The sequence below is a fragment of the Littorina saxatilis genome, linkage group LG4 (genome assembly GCF_037325665.1).
Source record: "Littorina saxatilis isolate snail1 linkage group LG4, US_GU_Lsax_2.0, whole genome shotgun sequence".
In the NCBI taxonomy this organism is placed as follows: domain Eukaryota; kingdom Metazoa; phylum Mollusca; class Gastropoda; order Littorinimorpha; family Littorinidae; genus Littorina; species Littorina saxatilis.
Window position 1 is genome coordinate 34,172,170 of NC_090248.1, and position 20,928 is coordinate 34,193,097.

At 39.8% G+C, this 20,928-nt stretch overlaps 1 protein-coding gene across 5 annotated transcripts in view; it reads left to right on the forward strand.

Annotated features, from left to right (window-relative positions):
• LOC138964556 (endosome/lysosome-associated apoptosis and autophagy regulator family member 2-like) overlaps positions 1-20,928 on the forward strand; it is a 54,661-nt gene that overhangs the window by 14,118 nt on the left and 19,615 nt on the right. For all 5 annotated transcript variants that reach the window (XM_070336545.1, XM_070336543.1, XM_070336547.1 and 2 more), the window contains exons 4-13: positions 13,780-13,927; positions 14,414-14,503; positions 15,245-15,353; positions 16,277-16,423; positions 16,798-16,886; positions 17,272-17,557; positions 18,065-18,285; positions 18,881-18,945; positions 19,672-19,887; positions 20,428-20,646. In XM_070336545.1, the coding sequence (XP_070192646.1) occupies positions 13,780-13,927; positions 14,414-14,503; positions 15,245-15,353; positions 16,277-16,423; positions 16,798-16,886; positions 17,272-17,557; positions 18,065-18,285; positions 18,881-18,945; positions 19,672-19,887; positions 20,428-20,646 (1,590 nt within the window). The remainder of the gene's footprint in view (positions 1-13,779; positions 13,928-14,413; positions 14,504-15,244; positions 15,354-16,276; positions 16,424-16,797; positions 16,887-17,271; positions 17,558-18,064; positions 18,286-18,880; positions 18,946-19,671; positions 19,888-20,427; positions 20,647-20,928) is intronic.

Sequence of the window (20,928 nt, forward strand, 5' to 3'; positions counted from 1 at the left end):
GATAAAATTACATAATTATGACGAGCTTACCTGAGTAAGTGAAGTCTAATTGTGGTTTTATCGACCACAATGTAGAGAGGAAAGGGATTACGTGCCTCGCCCTAAGTTGTCTTCAGAGTTATACTGATAACCGTTTTCCCTCCCTATCCCTTTCCTCTCTCTTTCTCTTTTTTCTGCACCATTTACACGTCGTTAAACAGTGACGTATTCCCGCGTTCTATCTCACGTAATCCCTTTCCTCTCTACATTGTGGTCGATAAAACCACAATTAGACTTCACTTACTCAGGTAAGCTCGTCATAATTATGTAAGTAGCGTGTCACTCGCGGAGCGCTTTCTGTAGGCTTCGGTTAACTCCAAGCTTAAGAACTTAGGTTCTCTTGTTTTTCGTTCTATGGAACCGCCCTCGGGTTTGGTGATGGCGATAGCAAGGAGAAACTGTCTGTTAGATCAAGGTCTCCTAGCTCTGGTAGATTGCGGCATCTTTTCTTTATGATTGGCTTTTTTGAACAAAACTTGCTTTTAGTCTCTCGCTTGGGCGGTTACGTTTTAACAGGTTATCTTTGTGGTCCGACAGGACTCAAATACAAAGTATGTTACTTTGCCGTTTTTACCTGAGAGTAAGCCTCTGCCCTTTGAGTATTATTCTGTTGGCTAGAGGTTAATCTCTTTCTTGTTTGAAGGGTCTCTTTTTTAACCCGCTTCTATGCACGCGGGTTCTCTAACTAAGAGAATCTCACGGTAAAAGGAAAGCACAAGGCAGGCCTTGGCTGTTTTTCGTTTCCAAACGAAAAGCTTCAGGCTGGCTGTTATCCACTTTGGGTTTTGGCTCCATACCCTCGCTTTCACAGGGCTCTTTTTGAGTTAGTTTGGGCGACCTGTTGGTCGCACAGTACGGGTCTTTGCAATCTTGGTTTCCAGACCTCTTTAGGCTGGCAAGAAGGTATCTTTGCTTTCTCACATTGGAATTACATGAATGTCTGCTGTAAGGGTATACTTGAGATACTTAGGGGCTTCTGCCTCAACTCTGGATTTGGTTCAGAGTTTCTGTGTTCTATGCAGAAGGTTTTTTCTGGCTAGGTTTGCTATGGACAGCTTTTTGGAGAAAGACTGATCTATGGTACTTAGGTTTCATTCAAATTTTCTGGCAAGTAAGCAGAATTTGGAGAATCCAGCTTCGTTCACATTTTAAACCTTTTAGCAATATTCTGGCTCCTCTAGAGCCATATTTAGCCTGTTGATCATTTCGGGTTCAATGATTTTTCTAACTTGCATGGATCTTTTCAGATTATTGATTCTAACAGCTCTTGTTCTTATCTTTCAACTCCGTCGCTTTTTAACCCTGAACGGTTAGAAACGACGTTAAACACTGGTTAAGGATAGAAAGTTTTTCTATCGACTTTGGTAGAGGTAATGACTTACTTAAGTCAACCTTAGCTTTATAGACTGCCACATTGTTTAGGCATGCCTTCAAGTGTTGGCAAGGAATTAAAAGGGGGGGGGGGGCAGTCAGTCCTCTCTCTTCGGGTGGCGCGGACTCAACTTTCCTCTCTTGAGCAAGTTTATGGCTCTTGGAGATCCTGATGTACATTTTTGTCCTGTTAGAGCGCTCAGCAGATTTCTGTTTCGGACTGTGCACACTCGTTTGGAGACTCAGAAACTTCTTTTTATCTCATTCATCATGGTACGGTTTAGAGATATGTCGAAAGTCTCGTTAGCCAAGTGGGTCTCCACCATAGCTAGACAAGCTCATGTCTGGTGGCAGAGTCAGGCAGGGAATGTCAGGGCAGTCTTGCCCTTTACTACAGCCAGGCCTCATGAGGCAAAAGTTTGGGCTTCCACTCTAGTTGATCTTCGTTTTGGTCTCCTGGTGGAAGTTCTTGAGTCGGCTTACTGGCTTTCTTGAAATGTTCTTCATTGATGTCTTTCTCAGGGATGTCTATGCCTTGAGACAGGATGCGTTTCTGGGTTACCTGCTCGGGTAGAGGCAGGACAAAATCTCGATTCCTATTTGGGTAAAGTGCCCTCCAACCTTTAGTAGCAATCTGCTATATGTGAGTTGGGTAAGATATGTAATTTAATTAAAAATTTTAGTAATAAATTTTCATTTGATTAATATACTTACCCAACTCACATCGTTTATTCCCTCCCGCCTCCCCGCTGTGGGGTTATATATGTCTAAAAAAGAAGTGAGTTGGGCTTCGTTTTAGAATGATGCATATGGCGGAGTATGCGCGCGCATACGGAAGGCAGCCTCGTTTCCGGGCTGGCCTAGACACCCTTACGGGTCTCGGTCACTCTTTTTTAGAGGCGTCTTTCTTGTTACCAAGGGGACGCGTACAGCGATACCAGCACTGAACCAGGGTTAATTGCTATATGTGAGTTGGGTAAGTATATTAATCAAATGAAAATTTATTACTAAAATTTTTAAATTTGGTTTCCATGTTACAACATTCATCACGTAAATACAACACTTTAAAACGTCTCTTATTCAGCAACCATGCAATTACTCTTTTTGTCTAATTTTTGCATCATTATGTATAGCAAACAATAGACTTCATAGTAAAAACAATTATTTTGTATTTCTTGACACTTTATTTTTTACTTTGTATACACTTTGTACCACCATTTCTGAGAATGACCCATATGTCTTGAGAGAGAGAGAGAGAGATGGATTGTCTACAGCCAAGGAACATTTTAGATTGCAGCATAGTTTTTGTGGCACTTGTTTTACAGGTGTAGGAAAAATTACTCTCCGCGGCATATTACACATGTGTGTATATAAAATTATAATATATTATATCGGTGTTCAAACTCAAAGTAAACCTTATCTGCCTTAAGGGCAGTAGACTCCGAGCTATTTGTGCAGAACAGCTAATGGCTCAAAGAGTAAGAAGAGATTACAAAACTACACATGTATTCAAAAATGTGCAGTGTAAATTCTAGAAAACATAAAGGTTAACACCATCCAGCTTAATCAAACCCTGTTCAGTGTTGCCACTGAGTCACAGTCCACTGAGCTCCATTATACTTAGTAAAACATGGGTGGTTTGATGTTATCAGGTTTATGTAACAACTAACATGGTGTAATACCACTACCAGCAGACAGCAGACAGCCTAGCCCAGCCCTCCTGTTAAAGGCAACAGATGTTGCAGATGTCTCAATTCCAGCTGTTGCCATACTGCCCTTGGCATTACTCACTAACTTATTTTGGTTTTGAAATTCCACACTGAGATATGCTGTTAATGTTATTAATCAGCATGGATATGATATGAGATGAATGCTGTGACACTGTTAGTCATAACTAAGGTACATTTTGAGGCACATGCCATGGTTAATAATTGTGGCTTTTTGCTTTGTTTGGAAAATAATTCAACTTCTTCTCCAGCTCTTAATTACAGCAACATCAACAAAATAAGTGGTTTATAAGATTTTAGTAGATTTAACTGAGATAAAAGGTTAGGCCAAACAAAAAAATGTTAATTTAGGGTAACGCGACCCAAAACATATAGGGTTGGTAGGTAGGCTTTTAAATTTTTTTAGTTGACCTCATAATAATATAATGAAAACATCACAAACACCATTTTGTCCCTTAGCCTCGTTATGGTTTGCAAAATGTGCCCCAATTGTTTTGTAAGAGAGTGGGGAACTTACCCTAAACCAACATTTTTTATAAAAAAATTCAAAGGCTGCTTGTTCTGTACAAGTTTTGTTTAAAGGGAAGCACATTACAGACTGTAGTGGGCTGGGCAAAACAGGACAAATAGTGAACAGAGGAAAGAGAGGACTTTGGAAGCTCTAGACGGATCAATATCTGGAGATTTCAGTTTGTCCCTTTGGGCCTTTAGCAAGCAGTGAACATCCTTGTGCTGCTGACACACACAGCTGTCGATGTCAACTGAGGTGGATGCCAGTTCATTTACCCCCTGTTAGCCAGACAATCGGCAATCACTAAATCTTCAACAGACAGACTGACATGAGTTCAGTGCGCGCAGTAACTGCAGTTGAATATATGTTCATCACAACGGGGCAGGTGTGTTTCAGTGTTTGGTTAATTGGACTTTCAAATTATGTCTGAGCTCTGGCTGTATTACCCACATAATTATGTGTATATAATATTAATAATAAACTGTTGGTGGTCACTCAGTTCTGTGAGCAACAACGCTCCAACAAAGTGTGACATTTCTGTACAAATATTTTTTCTATGGTAAAACTAAAAGGAAGTTTGGCTTCACTTTTTTCAGACAACTTAGTTCCTAGTGATCCTAGACAGGCCAAATGCTTGATTGATTTTCATGCATGGCTTATTTTCCTTCATTTTCTTTGTCCTACTTCAAATCTCACTGTCCCAGGGCCAAAGAGCTGGCTTTGTTCAGTCATGCATGAAGAGATGATTGTCTGATAAAGTTCGTGTACACTACATTGGGGTGTGCACGTTAAAGATCCCACGATTGACAAAAGGGTCTTTCCTGGCAAAATTGTATAGGCATAGATAAAAATGTCCACCAAAATACCCGTGTGACTTGGAATAATAGGCCATGAAAAGTAGGATATGCGCCGAAATGGCTGCGATCTGCTGGCCGATGTGAATGCGTGATGTATTGTGTAAAAAAAAAATTCCATCTCACACGGCATAAATAAATCCCTGCGCCTTGAATATGTGCGCGATATAAATTGCATAAAAAATATAAAAAATTAAAAAATCCCTGCGCTTAGAACTGTACCCACGGAATACGCGCGATATAAAGAGCGAGCAATTTTCAAAGAATTTATTTTTGCATGGTTTATCTTACCAGGGTTGTTGCTACAAATTCATACCAGTTCTTCAGCATCAATAGGACATTTGACCGCTTTCAGAAAGTGTAATAGGACATTATGAATTTGCGCCAAACAGCTTATAACACATTCCAGGGAATTGTTCCAAAGTCATGCGCCCACACACACACACCCCCACGCGCGCGCGCTGTAGAACACACACATAATATAGTAAATACATCAACACAGTGTGCGTATAATGTTGTATTTGTTTAGTTTCAAAGAAACCACAAAAAAGAAATCAACATGAACAACTTCACAGCTCTTACTTTGATTACAAACTGCATGATTTGGATAAAAGTTGAAAAACAAAATGATCGGTTTGATCTAATGCTGATCTTTTGCAGGCTTTAGTTGCATTTTTTTCAGCGGCATAATTCAGTGCTTCGTCTCGTATCGAAAACAAAAGCAGACGACAAATTTAGTCAGTTGGAGTTGTCTCCCGTACTCCTGTTTTTAGATCAGTGCGCTGCACCGAGACGGTTATACCCAAACGGCGCATACCGCAAACGGTTCGGGAATTCCTGACAAAAGAAAAGATTTGCACGCGGCACTGGCAACTTCAGTGTCAGCTGAACACGCGAGCGTTCGGTCTTTTAGAAGATTTGTATCTTGAAATGAAAATTAACGAATATCGCGCTGTCCGAAGGAATGGAGTACATATCGGACAATGACCACGCTCAGGCTAAAACGATAGGACATCTGACCGACATGCGGCAATGTGAATCGGACATTTGGGGATTTTCATCGTTATGTGTCCGATGTCCGACGCCTAACGACATCCCTGTCTTACCCCTGAGCCATCGTGAACCAGTGTGATCAAGTTTCCCTTTTTCACAATGTATTATGTAGTCGTCAGTTAGTAATTTGAATGCGACTCGATGTGAGCTTATCTGCAATTGCACGTTATTAAGTACATCTGACTATGCACGAAACAAACGGCTGTGGGTCACAAGAACTCTAGCGAGGGCTTTTGACTGTTCAGAGGAACTGACGATAGGCATAAACCGTCGACTACGAAAACCACAACCTTGCGTGACCCTGCTTCCGGGCTTTTCTTTTTTCAAACTTTCAAAACTTCGAATTGTACTGATCTTGTCTTGATGAAAAAATAATTCTTTTATGATTTAAGAATGTTTGTGTAACAAGCTGTCAATTTATTATTTAGATTTTTGAGTCACTTGAGAAAAAGTGACTATGTAATCGGTCAGTGTTAGTCTGTCCGGCCGGCGGCCGGCCGGCCGTAGACACCACCTTAACGTTGGACTTTTCTCGGAAACTATCAAAGCGATCGGGCTCATATTTTGTTTAGTCGTGACCTCCAATGACCTCTACACTTTAACGATGGTTTCGTTGACCTTTGACCTTTTTCAAGGTCACAGGTCAGCGTCAAAGGAAAAATTAGACATTTTATATCTTTGACAAAGTTCATCGGATGTGATTGAAACTTTGTAGGATTATTCTTTACATCAAAGTATTTACATCTGTAGCCTTTTACGAACGTTATCAGAAAAACAAGGGAGATAACTAGCCTTTTCTGTTCGGCAACACACAACTTAACGTTGGGCTTTTCTCGGAAACTATAAAAGTGACCGGGCTCAAATTTTATGTGAACGTGACTCATTGTGTTGTGAATAGCAATTTCTTCCTGTCCATCTGATGCCTCATATAATATTCAGAACTGCGAAAGTGACTCGATCGAGCGTTTGCTCTTCTTGTTAAAGTTAGGTCCAGCGCCAAAACGCACCACGGTCCGATTGTCTGAGAGACAATCCGCAAAATTAATTCTTTAAAAATTGCTCGCTCTTTACGTAGGGCACCTAGGATGTTCCCGTTCGGTGAGTGTTTAAATGAAAGGGTGTTTGTACTGTGTGTAAAAGCCTGACAATATCTGTGATGGTTTACGGGAGGCTTACTGTGCCTTTAAGGGATTTTTAATTTAAAAAAAATCTTTTTAAGATTTTAAGTTGAACCTGGAATTTGCTGACTATATTTATATTGGACTCGCAGACACACACACCCCACCCCCCACACCCCCCCCCCCTTCCCCTCCTGACTATTATACAATTATACATGTATTTCAATTCCCATGTTTGAGACTCGGAATGACAGCTGGCTTAACTCACTCACTGACTGACAGTGAAGACAGGTTTTCCTGTGAAAACAGTCAATAAAAGGACAAAGGATGCTGCGAAGAACAGACCTAATATTCCTTGTCTGGGCTAGCTGTCACTCAATAATGCCTATGGATGTCCAGTTACAAGTAACACTAACACCCTGGTTGTCTGTGGTGCGCACTAACTGTGTCAACATAATGAGAAGTTATTGTTTTTGTTCAGCACTTTTTCCTTCTGCGTGCTGTCTCCTTCTCCATCAGAATTAGGAATTAAAGATTTACGTTTTGAATTTGTATGTTTTTGAAGCAAGGCTGAGAATTATATGTATCCCTCTTGTTTTTGTGTGTTACTGTTAGTGTCTCTTTGTCTCTGACATTTTCTTTCAAACCTTGTTCGTTCCATGTTGCGTCTGCTTTTTGACTCACATGCGAAGCAAAAGTGAGTCTATGTACTCACCCGAGTCGTCCGTCCGTCCGTCCGTCCGGAAAACTTTAACGTTGGATATTTCTTGGACACTATTCAGTCTATCGGTACCAAATTTGGCAAGATGGTGTATGATGACAAGGCCCCAAAAAACATACATAGCATCTTGACCTTGCTTCAAGGTCAAGGTCGCAGGGGCCATAAATGTTGTCTAAAAAACAGCTATTTTTCACATTTTTCCCATTTTCTCTGAAGTTTTTGAGATTGAATACCTCACCTATATATGATATATAGGGCAAAGTAAGCCCCATCTTTTGATACCAGTTTGGTTTACCTTGCGTCAAGGTCACAGGAGCTCTTCAAAGTTGGATTGTATACATATTTTGAAGTGACCTTGACCCTGAACTATGGAAGATAACTGTTTCAAACTTAAAAATTATGTGGGGCACATGTTATGCTTTCATCATGAGACACATTTGGTCACGTATGATCAAGGTCAAGGTCACTTTGACCCTTATGAAATGTGACCAAAATAAGGTAGTGAACCACTAAAAGTGACCATATCTCATGGTAGAAAGAGCCAATAAGCACCATTGTACTTCCTATGTCTTGAATTAACAGCTTTGTGTTGCATGACCTTGGATGACCTTGACCTTGGGTCAAGGTCACATGTATTTTGGTAGGAAAAATGTGGAAAGCAGTTCTTAGTGTATGATGTCATTGCTAGGTTTAGTAAAGGTCAAGGTCAAGCATGTGAGTCGTATGGGCTTTGCCCTTCTTGTTGTTGTCTTTTGTGTTCTTGTTTTTTCCTGATGAAGCTTCCATAAGCGAAAATTCGTGCCGTCTTGTCTCGTTCTTGTATCGGTGAGTACAGTATTCCTTTGTTTTTTAACTCTGACATTTTAGGTTTACAGAAATGTGACTTGTTTAATTTAAGCAGATCTTCTTCTTCCCATCTGTACGTTTGTCTGACATTACACTAGTGGACTACCCCCTCTCTCTAATGGGAGATTTAAAGATTAGATTTAGACTCTAAAATAACCCAAGTGATGAGGAATTAGAATGTCCTATGTAACATTTAATTACAAATTCCATAGTACATAAACTTTTTTGGGGAGAAATTTGTTGCCCGATGTATTTCATTATGCTAACGTGTCATTTTTGTGCATGTTCATACTCATAGCCTGGAACAGTGGAAGACGATTTGAACTCGCTAAAAACAAAAACACAACAAATGCATGTATGTCTGTCTTGATGTCCATATTATTAGTATGTTTACTATGAATGATACAAAGTCATTGATGTAGCTCACACTTTATAACAGAATATATATATATATATAAGCGAATTGTAACAAGTCGCATAAGGCGAAAATACAATATTTAGTCAAGTAGCTGTCGAACTCACAGAATGAAACTGAACGCAATGCCATTTTTCAGCAAGACCGTATACTCGTAGCATCGTCAGTCCACCGTTCATGGCAAAGGCAGTGAAATTGACTAGAAGTAGAAGAGCGGGGTAGTATAGTTGCGCTAAGAAGGATAGCACGCTTTTCTGTACCTCTCTTTGTTTTAACTTTCTGAGCGTGTTTTTAATCCAAACATATCATATCTATATGTTTTTGGAATCAGGAACCGACAAGGAATAAGATGAAAGTGTTTTTAAATTGATTTCGACAATTTAATTTTTATAATAATTTTTATATATTTAATTTTCAGAGCTTGTTTTTAATCCAAATATAACATATTTATATGTTTTTGGAATCAGAAAATGATGGAGAGTAAGATGAACGTAAATTTGGATCGTTTTATAAATTTTTATTTTTTTTTTACAATTTTCAGATTTTTAATGACCAAAGTCATTAATTAATTTTTAAGCCACCAAGCTGAAATGCAATACCGAAGTCCGGGCTTCGTCGAAGATTACTTGACGAAAATTTCAACCAATTTGGTTGAAAAATGAGGGCGTGACAGTGCCGCCTCAACTTTCACGAAAAGCCGGATATGACGTCATCAAAGACATTTATCAAAAAAATGAAAAAAAACGTTCGGGGATTTCATACCCAGGAACTCTCATGTCAAATTTCATAAAGATCGATCCAGTAGTTTAGTCTGAATCGCTCTACACACACACACACACAGACAGACAGACAGACACACGCACATACACCACGACCCTCGTTTCGATTCCCCCTCGATGTTAAAATATTTAGTCAAAACTTGACTAAATATAACAACAAAAAAGTATACTTCATGGGTACAGAAATTGTCCCAGTCTGCATTTTTTCCTTTTTTGATGAAGTCATGCACGCATGATAGACTGAGCCAGGCATGTGCAAGGCCAGCTAGGCCCAAATTAGATTGCCTTCGATTTTTGCTACCACATCTGGGTGTTCAACAGCTTCTTCATTTCCACAGATCAATACTAGTCTTGGTGGCCTGCCTGCAAATTATTAATCTTTTCCCATTAGTTGTGCATTGTGTGCGCAAAATGAAAAGTCATGAACAATGCATACACCTACTAGTGCTTACAAGTGAAAATCAGACACTGAAGCTTTGTCAGGGTTGTCTGCAATTGCCAGCGTTTTTGTTGTGTGTTTATTTTGGGTTTGTTTGTGTGACTGAGTGTGTGTGCATGTTTTTTTGTTTTTTGTTTGTTTTGTTTTGTTTTGTTGCTTTTTTAACCTGGTTACAATTTTTTACAATAATGCTACTAGGTGAGTTAACAAGCTGCTGAATAACTTAAAGGCACAATAAGCCTCCCGTAAACCATCACAGATACGGTCAGGCTTTTACACACAGTACAAACACCATTTTATTTAAACACTCACCAATTGAGAACATCCTAGGTGCCCTCCGTAAAGAGCGAACAATTTTCAAAGAATTTATTTTTGCGTGGTTTATCTTACCCCTGAGCCATCGTGAACCCGTGTGATCCAGTTTTCCCTTTTCACAATGCAGTCGTCATAGTTAGTCATTTGAATGCGACTCGACGTGAGCTTATCTACAATAGCACGTTTTTTTTTATGCACGAAACAACGGCTGTGGTTCACAAGAACTCTAGCGATGGCTTTTGACTGTTGAGAGGAACGGCGATTTGCACTGATAAACCGGCCGTCGTCTGCTACGACCCTTGCGTGACCCTGCTTCCGGGCTTTTCTTTTTATATTTAGTCAAGTTTTGACTAAATATTTTAACGTAGAGGGGGGAATCGAGACGAGGGTCGTGGTGTATGTGTGTGTGTGTGTGTGTGTGTGTGTGTGTGTCTGTGTGTGTGTGTAGAGCGATTCAGACTAAACTACTGGACCGATCTTTATGAAATTTGACATGAGAGTTCCTGGGTATGAAATCCCCATACGTTTTTTTCATTTTTTTGATAAATGTCTTTGATGACGTCATATCCGGCTTTTCGTGAAAGTTGAGGCGGCACTGTCACGCCCTCATTTTTCAACCAAATTGGTTGAAATTTTGGTCAAGTAATCTTCGACGAAGCCCGGGGTTCGGTATTGCATTTCAGCTTGGTGGCTTAAAAATTAATTAATGACTTTGGTCATTAAAAATCTGAAAATTGTAAAAAAAAATAAAAATTTATAAAACGATCCAAATTTACGTTTATCTTATTCTCCATCATTTGCTGATTCCAAAAACATATAAATATGTTATATTCGGATTAAAAACAAGCTCTGAAAATTAAATATATAAAAATTATTATCAAAATTAAATTGTCCAAATCAATTTAAAAACACTTTCATCTTATTCCTTGTCGGTTCCTGATTCCAAAAACATATAGATATGATATGTTTGGATTAAAAACACGCTCAGAAAGTTAAAACAAAGAGAGGTACAGAAAAGCGTGCTATCCTTCTTAGCGCAACTACTACCCCGCTCTTCTTGTCAATTTCACTGCCTTTGCCATGAGCGGTGGACTGACGATGCTACGAGTATACGGTCTTGCTGAAAAATGGCAGCTACTTGACTAAATATTGTATTTTCGCCTTACGCGACTTGTTTTTAAACTTTCACAACTTCGAATTGTTCTGATCTTGTCTTGATGAAAAACGAATTCTGTTATGATTAAAGAATGTTTGTGGAACAAGCTGTCAATTTATTATTTAGATTTTAAAAGTTAGGTCTAGCGCAAAAACGAGGCGCCGTTGTTGTTAACGGAACAAGTCTACGAAAATAAATTCTTTGAAAATGTCTCACGCTCGACAGAAAGCAGCCAGGATGTTCCCGTTCGGTGAGCGTTCAAATGGAAGTATGCTTGTACTGTATTTAGACGCTCGGGGGAGCTCTGTGATGGTTTACGGGAGGCTTACTGTGCCTTTAATCTTGGAGTTGGAGGCGTGAAAACTTGATCTGTTTTACATACTCACACAAACATTCATGGAACTGTTTGTTTTGAGAGAAAAGTACTAGATTACACAAGCTGCAGGTGCATGTCAAGATATCCTCTATTATCCCCATACTTTTTGCCCTTGAACTTGACCTTTAGTGTGTTACTGTTAACCTAGACTGGTGCATTACACAAATTATCATACTCATTTTATTTATCTACTTATACTGTATGTATAAAAATGAAGAGGCCAGCTGCCAGTCATTATAAGTGATATGGATGTGATAGAGACACATTAAAAAATTCAATGTACAATGTACAAAGGTGTCATGAAGAGAAGAAAATGAAGTAAAAGAAAAACAGCTGCGCATACACTTCAACACATAAAAGATATATATAAACACAGAAAAAATCTATCTGTTCATGTCTTAAAATTAGTGCTATAACAGAACAGTGAAGTCTTCCAACGTACAGTCCAGTCTGCCCAGGCAATGTGTGACCCACTGTAATAGCACCAGCAGCAGAGACTGTGCTAACTTGATTACACCCTGTGTGGTTGCCTTGTATAAGTGATGTAAAATGTCAGGCGACCATTATCAACGCCCTGCCAATGTGCTCCCACCCGCTAGAGATGATTGCCTATAATTGATACACACACAGTTACTGGGAAGGGCATAGGAATGTGTAGCATTTGTGTACACACTTCGGAGTGTGACTAGTAATAGCACTCACGAGAGAATTTGACAGGTGTTTTTGAAAAGATAAAGGCCTTTGTCACTGTGAAGCAAAAGAGAAAACTGAAGACAAGGTAGTATTGTAAAATCTAATATTTCAGGGTCATCTGTCAGGGCTTGGAATCTCACAGGCATGTAATTGTACTTAACCATACAGCGTGATAGCTCAAATGTGTTGCATCTGAATTACAGCTTCCCCCTTCCCCCTCTGCCTTCTTTACAAAATGCCCTGTCAGGTGTGTGTCTGTCTGTCTTTGTAATTGTTTGTGTGCGTGTGTTCTAAATTTTTTTTTTTTTTTAGCAAACAATTGCTGTCTGACATCCCATTCACAGACTTATGTGTTAATATTGGTGTTTCATCAATGTATAAATTGTTTGCTCGCTGCAAATATTTATGTAATGTTGAAATGTTTGGGCATGACACATTCTGAGTTAGAGTACATGTACATGTACGTAATACATGTGACTGTGCTTCGACTTGTGTAAACTGTTAACATTGAATATTGGAAAGAATTAGCTCTGGCGCTGTTCAGTACAATACAATTACAATACAATACAATAATACTTTATTATCTCAAAATGAAAATTTACATTGTGGCTGACAAACGTTAAAACATGTCAATACATTGTATAAGCAACTATTTAACAAACACCCTTTAAGTTTAAGAAGTAAAAAAAACAAAAAAAAACACCCCCCGCGGGTTAGGGGGAAGAATTTACCCGATGCTCCCCAGCATGTCGTAAGAGGCGACTAACGGATTCTGTTTCTCCTTTTACCCTTGTTAAGTGTTTCTTGTATAGAATATAGTCAGTTTTTGTAAAGAGTTTAGTCAAGCAGTATGTAAGAAATGTTAAGTTCTTTGTACTGGAAACTTGCATTCTCCCAGTAAGGTAATATATTGTACTACGTTGCAAGCCCCTGGAGTAAATTTTTGATTGGTGCTTTTGTGAACAATTGACAAGTGGCTCTATCCCATCTCCCCCCTTTCCCCGCGTGATATAACCTTCGTGGTTGAAAACGACGTTTTATAAACACCAAATAAAGAAAAGAAAAGTAAAAAAAACCAAAAAACAACACCGTATCCCTTGCTACAGCAACCAGTCAAGCTAGTGCAATTCCACTCCTTGTGAAACTTAATTTTATATGATTATGAGGAAAACTGCCAGCAATCACAAATAGTATGTATATATGATGTGTTAGCAATTTCACACCAGCTGGTGTTGAATCAAAACTCGCCCTGTAACTTAGATAGGGAAATTTCTAGTTACTGCAAAGTCTGATACAAATCTGATGAAGAATGCAAGCTGCGTTTTGTTGTGGATTATAACAGTTGTAAAATGGTCCTGTGTTACAGATCGATGTGGAAACCACGAGGCGCTTACGTCTACTCACTGCCAGCAGCTTGCACAACGTCCTTGACCTACGCAACAAAGCTGGTGAAGGGCGGACATGTCACTTTTGAATACCAGTACAGAGACCCGGAGACCATCTTTCATTTTATTGTGAGTTGATTGTGCTGTAAGGAAGTCAATGCACTGGTCAGAGTTTATTCTGTACGCTGTTGATGGCTGCAAGGTTTATTATTTTGCAGATGTCATTTATAATAAAGGAGAAATGTGGGATGAAGTTAATAGGTGATCATTATTTTTCCATGATAGTAATTTGAGCATTTTATGGTTTGATTGTGTGTTCTGTACTGCTGTTGCACAATGCAAACTTGGGGAAAACAACTTTGGGACAATTAATGTTAGAGAGTGAGAAAGAGGTGTCAGTATATTATAGTTCATATTGATATGTGAGCTTAGATGAATGGGGTGTGGGGGGGGGGGGGGGGTAGGTTGGTGGCTTTGTGCAGGTAAAAATGGTTTCTTCAAAAGATAAATATTGTTTGTCTCTATTTCCTGTGGCATGTAAAATAAATACAAATATTGATTTGTTCATTCTTTGTGGCCAGTCATTGTTAACTGTGTGAATATTGTTGTGGCCAGGTGCAAAACGACCAGTGTCAGGCAGCAGAAGACGAGAACAGCAGTCGGTGGCCAGAAGTCACAGAGGAAGGAAAATGGGGATCTATGACTGTGAGTTTGATAATGATGGACTGTAGAAACCAGTCTTGTTCCCACACAATGAGGGCAAAAGGTCTGTCGGACCTAGATTAAAAATGTTAAAACAAAAATATGTCGGTCGTCCGACCAGGGATCAGACAGATGCGTCGGATGAAACAAGTGTACAACAGTGACTGCAAACCGGGGCACGGGAACAACGGTGATAAATGATACATGGGTGGGATTCTTCCGGAAATCTGGATTCGTAATGTCTGTGGTGACGCTTTTTTGGTTGTTAATTATACAAATCCTTCAGCGCACAAGGGCCACCAGGCCCCCCTTAACATTCTTCAGAATTCATGACATTTTTTAGTCCCACCCATGACCATAACATAGCTACCTTTCTTGATATATAGTGGGTTTTTTTAATTTTAAGGGTTGCAATATCTTCTAAATAAAGATAAAGATCGGAGCACTTCACATCTATACTGTGAGATAATGAATTCAGTGTAAATATATTGTCATGAACAAGTGAATGTTAAACTTAACTTGTTACATTTAAACGTATAGGACTCTGAATACTTATCAAGATACAAATATTGTTCTTTGAAAAAAAGAAAGAAAAAAAAGATACAAATAATAAACATGACTGTTGTTGTTTAGAAACTCATTCTTGTACATCGCACTCTTAAATGAAAGGAGAGTAAGTGTCTGGTCTGCTATAGTATAACGAATGCTTCCTCTTTACTGAATCACATGCTTATGTATTGGCAGGTGGCACTGAAAACAGGGACAAACATCTTGCAGTGGCGTGTGATTGGGGCTTTGTCCGACATGGTCGGGTCTCAGAATCCCATTCTCATTCGCAAAATTGAAATCACAGGTATGTGGACTGGGAGTGTCTTCCGGTTGTTGTTGCTGCTGCTGCCCTGTCCTGCTCAGTTTCATATTTTTTACTTGTTTTTACCCATTATAAATAGTGAGGTTAGCTTGGAAAGAAAGTTATTTATTTGTTTAATTGACAGAAGGTAATAGGATTTTTGTGATTATCAGTTACATTTGCAGTTTTCCATCCTGTAACAAGTGTTGTTCATAATTTGGTTGAGCAGACCTGTGCACATCTACGGTTTCTCCGTAATTTCTCCGATTTTTATATGCAGAATACGGTGCTACGGATTTTTAATTAAAATTCCAAAATTCCGATGTTTTACTAAAAAAAAAAAAAGTTTTACTTTTTTTCTGTTTTAAGATGTTTTGACCAATTATTTGGCTGTTGCGCTGAAAAGACGTTTTCCGATTTACCGGAAGCGCGCGTGTTCTCAGCGTTAAGTCTTTGTTCTTAGACTTAGTTCGTCCAGTGTCTGCGTGGCAACTTGTGATTGAAGTGAAACATGGAAAAGAAAAAAAGAGTGCAAGATTCAGATAGTGAAGAGGAGATACCAGCTCTGTTACGAAAGAAGAAGAAAACGGCACAACAGTGCTGGAAGTCCAGTTATTCTCAAGACAACTTACTACTGAAACATTTTAAAAAACTACTGAAATTTGGTTTTCTACTGGTGAGCGTTTTGAGTGTGCACAGATCTGGTTGAGCCTGTCATTGTGTTGTCAGTTATGTGTATTAAGTTGTCATTCAAAAATGTACAGATTGCCCACAGCTTCACTTTTCTCAAAATAGTCAGGATGTTTAAAATGTTTGAGTGAGTTAAATCTTCACTCAAGTAATGTTTAGAAAGTTGTCATTAAAAAATATCCAGGTTGCCCACAGCTTCACTTTTCTCAAAATATTCACGATTTTGATTGTTCCAGGTGTGGCATTTACCTCTGAGTGCACCAAGTGTCGTAACGGCACCTACAGCAGTGGGGGGACTGCCTTCTGTGCTCCCTGCGAAGCCAACAAGTATTCAGGGCGAGGGGCCACACAGTGTGAAGCATGCAAGTCAGATGAATATGCTGGTACGTGAAATACACTGAGAAAGAATGAAAGGTTGTTCGGGATGAACATTTACCAGAAAATAAAGATGTGTGTCAAAGCATGCATGATGTTTCCCTTGTTAGCCTGCAGTGGATTGTATTTACCAATATGTAATATTATTTTGATGAAAATGTTTGAAAAGTCTCATTTTATGAAGGTTTGTGGTCTGTGTGTGCATGGAAATGTGAGTGGATGCAGGTTGCTTGAAAAACATTTGCATGTTTGTGTGTGGGTGGATGCTCCAATGTGTAAATGTGCATTTGTTAGTATGTTTGTGTGTGTGTGTGTGTGTGCATACATGTGTGTGGGTCGGAGCGTGGCAGATTTCAGACACAGTGTTTGTGTGCTGTTTCAGAGCCAGGATCAAGGATCTGTTCCAAGCGCCCTCCTTGCACAAAGTATGACTACTATGAATACCAGACCCCATGTGACCAAAACAAACAGGTATTCAAACTTGTACTATTCTTTTCACGGCATAACTGTGTCTGAGGAACAGAAAGAGACACATTAATTTGTGACCACTTTGTGTGATTTTCAGTTAGGACTGTCTCGTCATCAGTTCTCACCAGCTGCTGTCGCCATGAATTGTAACATTTCTCCGTCAGATTTTGATGTTTAGGTTTAGTTTTTAGATTCACAGAAAGTTGTAACTTAATCTTGTGTTACAGAACTTACACTACACTTCTTGAAATTGAATATATTGTGATCCAATAACCTTCAAGCTCTCAGCCTTTTCTTATTTGTTTTAACATTTTGGAACTATCCTCTGCCTTTTGTGACCAATAATATCATCTGTACTAAACAAAATGTTGACCAAATCTTTGTCCAGACTCGCAGAACATACAAGTGGATTGAACCCAGAACCTGCAACGACAAAGTTGCTGGCTCCGTGTCTCTGCCAGCCAGCACGGACCTGAAGTCTTGCCCTCCTTGTAACTCGGGTATGCATCCTGTTAACGCGTCACACTGCGAGTTCTGTCCAGACGGTCACTACTCCGACGGAGCATCTGCGTGTCATGCTTGTCCAGTGTCCACTTCTCCGGAGTACGGGTTGGATTATCAGTGGTGGACAGTCATGCCCCCGAACGCGTCTTCACATTGTATTCCTATGGGATGTGAGTTAATTGTTATGAATGTTTTGGTGTGATGGCAAAGACAGTCAAAACTGATATTGTCAGAAAAATCTCTGTGTAGCGGTTTCTCTTTCACCCACACTTGATTATGTCGTGTCTGTACTGAACCGAAAAGCAGTTATTAATGTGGTGACAAAACTTTTCAGAGCAGTATCAACTCAGTATGTGTCTTGATAAGTGGTCATTTTTGCAAAAGTGGATTGCAGTCGCAGTATGCTAAAAATGCAAAGAGGAAACAAAGCTGCATCTGCATTGAAAATCAATTTGTTTATATGATGCCAGGGGAAAATGTTGAGCGCATGCACCACAGAGGTTTCATGATAAAGAAGGCATCTCAAATGCTACATTTTCTTTTGGCTTGAATTTCAGTGAGCTGATGCCCTGCTACCTTGATAAATGATATCTTCTGAAAGTCAAACATTACCTTCAGTTTGAATATATACAGTAATAAAGGTTTCTGAAATGTACGAAACATTGTGCGTCCCACAGTGGGCCAGTGTTCAGAGAACGCAGGATGGCAGCCAGCAGGAGACTACATCCAGACCAGCTTCGGACCGTCAGATCGCAACACCTTCTTGGCCTTGGGGCTCTACGTGGAGGGTTTCCGTGGGGAGCCCACGACATCAGGGGGCAAGCTGTCCGTTCTGGGTCAGGTCAAGTTCACCTTTGAGGTCAACTGCTCCATCTCTTGCGAGTTGGTCTTCCTCTCGGTGAGTGTTGCTGGTGTAAACTTCATTTGATGTTGTGTTGCTGGTTTGTGGCATATCTTTAATGAAAATATGTTCGGAATAATGTTGCTGTTTTGTGGCATATCTTTAATGAAAATATTTTCGGAATGACTCTGCTTAAAACGATAACGGTGAAAAGAAAGATCTGGGTTTTTTTCCCATCAGAAGATTCTTTTCTGATCACATTTTCAGTTGCTTTAAGAACAAAAAAGTTACAAAAAGATGCCTTCATTGATAACATGCAGGAGGGGTGGGTGGTGGAAAAACTTTTCACCAAATCCAAAAACTTGACCTTTCAGCTTGCTAAAATCTAGCGGCGTGCGCTAGCTAAGCTCTGCGCGAATCGGTCAGTTCCAGCGCCACACTCCGAGCCAATTAACGAAGGGCGCATTTATCACTCAAACCTCTAATCGCCATGCGCGTGTGGTGAAAAGTTCTTTTTCCGGCAATATTCGCAGTTTGAACAAGACAGATATATCTAAAGTAAAGTGTTATTGAATTGGCTTTGTAGGTTTGCCAATGGGAATACCTGTTTTACTTACAAGTACAATAATGTTTTGTTGGTTGTTTTTTGCAGGATGCCAAAGGCAGGAACAATGTTGTGCAGTCTTGGATGGGCAGTGTAAAAAGACAGGAATTTGTGTGAGTACAGTGTCTTTAAAGAAAATTGAAAGCTTGTCATGTACACTGAGATTTTGACTGTTTTTCTGTCAATCTTGTCATTGTCTTTTAAAGGCATATGTACGCGCTCCCGTGTTTACAAAGTGTAGTTTGCCCATAATCGATGTCAAACGCACCAAAAGACCATATAATGACGATATGTCACCATGCGCGGACCATAATACATGCATTACAGCTTGTTCTAGCCTCTGAAAAAGTGAGGATGTCAACAAAGCCGCGGTGTTAGCTCCCTTGCATCAACGTTACATGTGTTGCCAAATCTATAAATAGGACGATCCAGATCAAAATGAAAATTAACATATCTCAACATTGAAGGGGTCCTAGACCACAATATTTTGCAGGGAACTTAATTTAGCATGTCTCCAGCTGTTGGTAAAGCAATTAGCGTGTATAGTCATCGAGTACATATGCCTTTAACTGATATTTCTTAAATAAATGTTTGCACATTCTGTGATTGCTATGCATCAACTGCATTTAAAGGAACACACACACACCAAAGCATTCATTTGCGCCTGCGCTCGCATTCACTCTTTAAATTTAGCATCCAATTTACACAGCCTTTTGATCTTGAGAGATATTTTTAACTTACCAATGTTTAAACTTTTAATAACAATTGTTATTTATTTGAACAGTATGCGCAGCACAAAAAGATGATACATAATATCTTGCATTTCATTCTTGCAACAGCTATGACATCCACACCAACGGACCTGTGACGCTGAGCTGGGCCTTCCAGCCTTTGTCCTATGACATGGAGGAGGAGGAGGGGGAGGATCCCGGATCCAAGCTGACCACCATTGGACTTGACAGTGTGGCCAAAATCTATTCCATCAAAGTCACCAACACCCTGGGGGGAGGTGCCACTAACTGTTTGGCTTGTCCCAAGGGTATCTCTGAAAAGGGGTAAGAGATTGTATGTGTGTGTGTTTTTGGGGAGGTTGAGTTTTCTGTGATTGACATTGGGTGACCCCCCCCTACCCACCCAAAGTACCAGTAAATGTCACCCTTTGTATTGTATGAGGAGATTTATATAGCGCTTGACGTTCTCTAAGTGCTTTACATATTAATTTCTGCCGTGTGAGATGGAATTTTTTTACACAATATATCACGCATTCACATCGGCCAGCAAACCTCAAGCCTATTAGGGCGAGCATTCACCTTTCACGGCCTTTATTCCAAGTCACACGGGTATTTGGTGGACATTTTTATCTATGCCTATACAATTTTACAGGAAAGACCCTTTTGTCAATCGTGGGATCTTTAACGTGCACACCCCAATGTAGTGATTCTTTGTGGAATGTTGCATTTGTATTCCGTGCCAAAGTCATCAGTACACTGAGGTTGACACAGCACAGTGTGTTGACAGGAACTAACATGCAGATTGCCGACACAGCAAACTTGAATCAAAACTCTCCATTGAAGATGTTGTCATGATTGTTTCAGGTGCGTGCCATGCCCAGATGGACAGTACATTGAGCAGAAGTCAACACAGTGTGTGGAGTGCCCACCGGACACTGTCCTCCCCAGCAGCAACTCGTGGGGCAAAGATTCCTGCAAGATTTGCGGTGAGGGGCTCAAGGCAATAGACAAGCGCGCCTGCAAATCTGACTGTCAGTTCACCGACAAGGCTGGCAGACTGTACGACTTCACAGCTCTGGATGGGTGAGAATTGAAACTATATTGATGATTCCAGGACTCAGTTGATTTCAGAGTTGCTACACTGAAAGGAGAGCATATTTCTTACAGTACTAGCACTAGCGGCAGTTGTAGGAACAATGTGAATATCATTCTAACTTGGCTCACCCGCCGCCTTCTTGAATGCAGATCAGTGATTCACTGCAATTGTGGTGCTTTTTCATTCCTTTCATTTAGAGAATGAACAAAAGATGTTTTAGATAAATAAAAATATGTTATCTAGAAAAGCAAGCCCATTTGTTGCCGTAG